Genomic DNA, 7,285 nt, shown 5'->3' on the forward strand with positions numbered 1-7,285 from the left:
TGAATGGATGGACGAGGGTGCCTGGAGATAAAAATTAGACATTTGAAATACATTTTTTATTGTAATGCGTTTAATGTCTCATGCCACAATTGAAATCATTTCGGGGGCGGGCTTTGACCCTGCCTGCCACGGCCAACCCAGAATGAGAGGGATACAACGTCCAAGCAGAACAATCGACACAGTCTAAAAAAATTCTCCCCACACTAGTATCGAACGCTGGCCTTTTGTATGCCACGGCGATGAACCTTACTGCTACACCACAGACGCCAACAGACGTTTGAGAAAGGACAGGGCTGACCCCTGAGGCTCATTTTCTAAGCTGAGAACCTGAAATAAAATCTATAAGACTTAAATCCTTACATAAAAATTTGCTCTCTGGTGTATGCCTGCTTGCTTCAATTTCTAAGGAAACTGCGGCCTTCTGGAAAAAACCCAACATGAATATATCTCTAACGCTTTTATATATTTTTGAACCGAGTTTCTCCAAATTTGGCGAGAATGTACCTGTGCTTATTATAAACATCCATAGATCCACACATTATGATTTTGAGATACGTTTCAAACAAAAACAGTTTTTTTGTGTGGAATTTTACCGACGTACTGAGTTTAATAATAATAATAGATAGCATTTGTATAGCGCAAATACCCGCTCAACAGCAAACTCTAGGCGCTTCACAATCTATACTATTACCCCAGCAGACCTGAGAGCCTTCTAAAACAATCTCAACTTCCTGGGACACCCAGTCTGTTGTAAACAATTTCTTTTTAAAAACAGCTTTCTAATATTCTTCTGTGGGCAACTATGCTTGTATGTAGCAAATGTTTCCCAAAAGTTTCAGGCAAATGGGATTTTAAACAATGTAATATAACAAATTTGCAGAAAAAAACCCTACACCTAACTGTCGTTTAGAGAAGAAAAGTGTCTGCTTGTTGCAGAAATTTTCCAAATGTTTGAGCATTTTCATGTTCTCAAAGGCAATTGTATTTATGACACAAATAAGAGGTTTCTAAATATTCCTTTCATTTTGTTTTATTTTAAGACACAGAAATGGTTCAACTTCACTAATAAAATGCCATCTCAGATTTCACAGTTTGACCCCAAGTCAGCAATTTCAAAGGACGCTTCCATCTGAATAGAGCAGACCAATCGGCACAATAATTGTCATTATCCTAAGTTTGTTTTAATAAGAGTTTTACGGCACTTGCAACACAAGAAAGTCATACGTGTGCCTAAGATTAGAGGTATTAGAAGAGAAAGAGACAAACACAAAAAGATGGGGGGGGGAGATAAGGACGATAGATATTTGGTAGGAAACAAGGAGCAAACCACACTAGAGCACCTACCAAACATACACACAATAACTGTAATCAATGTAAGTGCACAGAAAAAAGCAAGAACGACACATAGAAAATGAAGAGCGAAAGAAAATGAGAAAAGAAAGAGCTACCAATGGCATCGTCCAATCACCCACTAAATCAGGCCGTGAACTATTTTATAACTTTCATTAAAGTAAACTTGATCCCTCCATTTGGAACTTACTCGACCCGGTGTGCATATTTAGGGTCTCCACTCTCGATGGGACCACATTTTGATGGCCGTGACGCCATGTGAGAAAAACGTTAACTTCTTTTAAGAATGGGGGATTGGAATTTGGCTTTACCAATTTTTGGGTGTTGGAATTAAACTTTCAGGAGGAGATCAAATTACGGTACATGCTTTTTATTATTATTTAGTAGAGGTTTTGCGGCACTTGCAACTGCATAAGGTCATATGAGCGCCAAGGGGTGGATGTCAACAAAGACGTCTTTACAGGGAATCGGGGTTACTCTGCTCACTTCTCTAGCTTCAACAGCACAAAGTCTGTTTTGACTTTCAACGCACCCCGAAAATAGCAGGTCATAAGAGTGTGACAAACATACAAAAGAAGTAGAGGAAAATGACGATAGTAAGAATAAGGAAACAAAAAGCAGCAGTTCCCTGTTGTAATTCAGGCACAGTTATGAGCATGGCATTGTTGAATCAGCCCATTTACAATTCTACTGTGCATAAGAACGAGAAATGGGAATGGCCTAAAGACACTTCAGAGCCGGGGGTGGGGGTGGGGTTGCGGTACATGCAAAAAGGACTGGACTGGTCCCGGAAAGATGAGAAGCTCATGGAGAAATAGATACAAGGTAAAATAACGCAGAGCGAAGAAAAATCAATAAACTTAACACAGACGATCTTCAAACACCCATCAGAAGATACAAGGTTTTGTCTTTATCCTAGTTCAAACCCAATCGAATAGCGGTGGTGAACGATGAAAATTTAAACGTAACATGGCGTCTTTGACTCATTAGGGACTGCATTAATAATGTGTCGTTTTGTTCTTATTGTTATCCCTGGTTTACAACTGCGTTGTCCTAAAAAGCGTCCTATAGTCCAGGATTGGGGACCCTTTTTTAGTTGGAGTTTATTGACCGAATTTTAGTTAGAGTAAAATCAACACGACAAAAGGCCGTTCAATGCTGGGGAACAGCAAGGCAGACATAAACAAGAGAGAGAGAGAGAGAGAGAGAGAGAGAGAGAGAGAGAGAGAGAGAGAGAGCGAGAGAAAGAGGGAGAGAGAGAGACGGGGGGGGGGGGGGGGGCGGAGCTGGACAAACCAAATGCAGCCTCCAGCCACCCACTAGCCAATAGTGAGTTGGAGCTAAAAGGAAGCGCGGAAGTGGTAATACTTATAGACTGACAGAGACAAAATGAGAGGCCCAACAGCATTACATTTTTATAATGCGGGTGTTTTACGCTCACATCAACACACTTGAGATCATGGTGGGCTCCGACCCTTTCAACGTAGGCTGAGAGGGATACAAAGTCAAAGCAGAAAGACCAAGATGTTCGAGATTAATTCTCCTGCGTGCAATGGCAAAACAAGTGACTGTCTACTATACTATAGTTGCCGGTGGAACACTTGGCAAGTAAATAAAATTCCAAATGAATTGTTGCCTGAACTGAGTCGGCTCGATCACAGCAATTACGTTTCGTATAAGTAAGCATTTTACGGCACTTCCAACACAAAAAAGTAATTTAAGTGCCCAAAATTAGAGGTGTTACTATTCAAGAGTAAGATACAAAGAAAAGAAGGAGAAATAAGGACCATAGATGTTTGATAACAAAGAAGGTGCCAACCACAGCGCAGCACTCGCCAACCATACACTCACTCACAGCCATCTTTAACGGGGAATTTAAGGAAATGAAAACAAATTGACACAAAGCATGGGGAAAAGACCACGCTATCCCCCCCCCCTCCCGAAAAAAACCCCAAATAACAAAAAAACCCACACTATATCAAACTAGTTTATCCAGTTGCCTCTCACAAGTACACGAAGACGCCTCGAAACGGTGCACAGTAAGGCACAACATAATACGTTTGTTTGAGGAAAGAGAAGCACATTCACACAATAATGGCCATCCAGTGCTTTGGGGGGGGGGGGGGAGTAAGACAGACATGCAGAAACAACGAAGGGAAAGTACAGATGTAGGATCTATCAGTGCCGCCCTCCAACCACCCGCGAAGGAAAATGAGAAATAGTAGATCAACCACTCGGGAAGGAAACCGAGAAAAGGTTAAAAGGTTTTTTGTTTTTTTTGGTCACAAAATAAAACAGTAATAATAATATGGCCACAGACCGTGGGTAGATTCGGTCATAAAATGAGAGGAGATAGAGAACCCACCACGAAGAACAATGGGCTACGTGCTAAACAATCGATGAAAGCAATTTGATTTCAGCCGAATCTGACACACCGACTGAAAATGATAGTCGTGTAGTTTGGAAAAACCGAAGAAATTGGTTTAGTTTTGGCAAGAGTTTTACGGCACTGGCAGCACAAAATGGCTCATATAAGTGAAGAAGATTAGAGGTGTCACTGAAGAGTATAGTAACATACAAAGAAAAGAAGGAGGAAAGTAGACTCAAGCACAGTAAAATTTTAATGTTTGATTGGAAAGAAGGAGTAAACCACACAAAAGCGCCTGCCAATCTCCCATGCGATTGGTTTCATTACCGCTGTGAAGGATATTGAAACAGATAGGTAGGCACACGCTTGCAACGCAGACAAACGATTAAAAAAATAAAACTTAGGGGGGGGGGGGGGGAGGCTACACCCCCAAAGTCCCGATTCGGCTCAAAATTATGGAATTTGAGTTGTAGTCATTTCTAGATTCCTCGCCCTCTCCTACAACTATTTCATTGCAAAATGTCCCCCCAAAAACCTCATTCCTTCCCATACCGGGCATGTTTGTCACCACCATTTCCTCATATAAAGTCAATGTTTTATTTTTCTTTATCGGCCGTTTTCTCAAAACGCTACTTTTCTCTATACTTTTTTGAATAACTCCACCATTTCTTATCCAATCATCATGAAATTTTCACAGAACGAAGAAAAGATGTAATACTAAAAATCTGTCGGTTGAATTTTTGATATATGGAATAGATTTTTGTTGGGAGCGTCTTGAGTGTGGATTTTCACGGATGTTTTGCAAACTTGAATACTACCTCAGAAAAAAAATTCATAAAAATGTTTCTAATTCGTTTACGAAAAAAAACCCAACAGACACATTTTTAGATTTAATGTTTGTGAACACGCATGCAAAAAACCCCCAATCAATTTCTATGAGCAGTAAGTGCGGTATTCATTACGTAAGACATGTCAAAAAAATCCAATATGGCCACCGTACCCATGGAAATTAAACTTTTTTCTCAAATTTGATAGCGGATTTTAACACTCCTTGCTATGCTTGTTATTTGTGTGAAATTTGGTAAAATTCGGTCCAGTAATAAGCGAGAAAGCCTTCAGGTGTAGCCCCCCTCCCCTTTAAAAAAAAAAAGAAAGAAAAAGAAAGACAGTATGACCTAGTGAAAACCCGTCAGAAATAAAATCTCCAAGCAAGCAGTCAGGGGGATGCTAAGGCGAAAGCTCAGGTTTTAGAACTTCACCATCTCGAGAAAATATTAAGGTTTCAGATCCCAGAGACGACTGATTTGGGTTTTTTTCTCAGTTCCTCCTATTGTTCTCTAGGCCCCACTAAAAGTCTTCTGAACAACTCCACCCCCAATCCCCTTCTTATCATCATCATCATCATCATCATCATCATCATCATCATAATCATCATCATCATCATCAGTGGAGGTGCCGCTAAGCATATTGACAATGGAGCCGAAAAAGAGCCTCGCTCTCGCTCGAAGATTTCTTCGTGAAGTCCGTCAGGCCCATTAAGGAAACGAAAAAAAAATCATCATCATCATCATCATCATCATCATCATCATCATCATCATCATCATCATCCAGTGCAAGATCTGCGACAGGCACCGGCAATTATGGTTCTCCATTCATTCCTTTGCTCGGATGCTCTAACAAAGGCTACGTTTCCCTGATCTTTCCCTGTGCCCCATTTGTTTAGGTTCTCCAAACAGATTGTTCTCGGCCTACTCCTTCCTCGTTTCTAATAAGGTTAGATAAAAGCATACGAAAATGTCTTACATGATGTGAAGCCGAGCCACATGTAGCCCTACGGAGAGCAGAAACCCTAAAGGGGCTAGTGGTGGGCAAATCCGGATAACCGGATAATTCCCATTGAAACATTATCCGAATTCAGATTCTTAAACTCTCTTTCCTGACCCGTTTGCCGAAGTGGGTGCACCCATTTGTTGAAGTGGTTCTAACCCATTTGCCGATGCGGTTCATAACACACTTAATCGCCGAAGAGGTGCACAAACATATTATCCGCTATTTGCTAAAGCGACTCGTTTCTCAGCCCTAAAAGGGGCGTTGTAGGCCAAGTAAGTCCGAGAAGAAGTGCGCAAAGAGACAACGCTATATTTAGAAATACTAATAAGACTTACAACATATCATAATATCGACACCGTGTCTAATAATGAGGTGTTGTGTGGGTGTGCGAGTGGGCGACCCCCCCCCCAAAAAAAAAAAAAAAAAAAAAAAAAACCCACAAAAAAACATACGAAAACGAATACGAAAACGTCTGAATAATAATATGTTGATTGGATTTACCATAGAGAAGCCAAACCTGTGCTCAGAACAACCATAGTACAAGCTACATGTATTTAGATGTCATCGTCCCTTCCATTCAAGTGAGATGCAAACAAAACAAGTTTATTAGTGGGGTTATTTTCCATGTAATTGTCAACGTTCAGTTTTCCAATGGTAGCCAGCAAACGGAAAACATGTCTCAGTGTAACAGTTATGGTTTCGAATTAATTCCTTTATGGCAAACGTTAAAAGCTGGGAGTTGATCGACAAGCACGTTGGGTTACAGAGACGGTGTGGGGAGTGTAAAAAGATATAGGTTTAATGTCCCTATCAACACTATTAGCAGCAATGAGATTCATTCATCGAGAAGTAGAAACGCCCAATATGAAATGGATGAGGAGGAGTTAAAATAGTGAAGGGGAGTAGGAGAAAGGAAAGACGGAGAGGAAGGTGGAAGAAGATAAGGATGATGATGAAGACAATAAGGATGAGGAGGAAGAGGGTGTGCATAAGGAGGAGAAAGACGTGTAGGAAGAGAAAGAGAATAGGGATGAGGAGGAAGAGGAAGAGGAGGAGGAAAAAGAGGAGGAGATGCGAATGGAAGAGCCCCGGGGGGGGGGGGGGGGACTAGAGACAGAAGAGGGGAGGAAAAGGGGATGAGGTGAAAGAAAAATGGAGGTGAGGAAGAAAAGAACGAGAAGAGAACGAGAAGAGAACGAGAGGGGGAAAATGGGGGAGAAGACAGGGGGTGGTGGAGAAGAAGAAGAGAAGCAAGATGAGGTAAAACTGGAGGAAGAGAAGGAGGAGTTAGCGGAATAGAAGGTGTAAGATAGAGGGAGGTGAACAGTAGGAGTTGGAAGAGGAGGAGGAGGAGAAGGGGCAAGGAGGAGTCTGAGGGGGGGGGGAAGAGAGAGGAGGAGGAAGAGGAGGAGGAGGAAGGGGAGAAGGAGGAGGAAGAGGAGGGGGACTGGCAGTCAGTACTTTTACAAAACTATCGACACATCTGCATCAGCACCACTACACTCACAACTAATAGTACCGGTACTAATACTAGTAGTGATGCTGCTGCTTTTGTTCCAGCTCCTCCCTGCTTTCTTCCTACGGCTAGCACGAAAAGAGGGGAGAGGAAGGGGAGAAAGAAGAGAAAGACTACGACGGCCAGGAAGAAGGTGAGGAGGTAAAGGAGAAAATGGACGAATAGGAAGGGGGATAAGCACGAGGAGGAGGAGGAAAGGAGGAAGGTTTCGAAGATAGGGG

The 7,285-nt window shown here is 41.9% G+C and overlaps 1 protein-coding gene across 3 annotated transcripts in view; it reads right to left on the reverse strand.

Annotated features, from left to right (window-relative positions):
* Positions 1-7,285, reverse strand: part of LOC101861474 (WD repeat-containing protein 93) — a 52,650-nt gene that overhangs the window by 960 nt on the left and 44,405 nt on the right. For all 3 annotated transcript variants that reach the window (XM_005089021.3, XM_005089020.3, XM_005089022.3), the window contains one exon: positions 1-21. This exon is cut by the window's left edge. In XM_005089021.3, coding sequence (XP_005089078.1) covers positions 1-21 — 21 coding nt within the window. The remainder of the gene's footprint in view (positions 22-7,285) is intronic.

Source organism: Aplysia californica, unplaced genomic scaffold (assembly GCF_000002075.1).
Source record: "Aplysia californica isolate F4 #8 unplaced genomic scaffold, AplCal3.0 scaffold00002, whole genome shotgun sequence".
In the NCBI taxonomy this organism is placed as follows: domain Eukaryota; kingdom Metazoa; phylum Mollusca; class Gastropoda; order Aplysiida; family Aplysiidae; genus Aplysia; species Aplysia californica.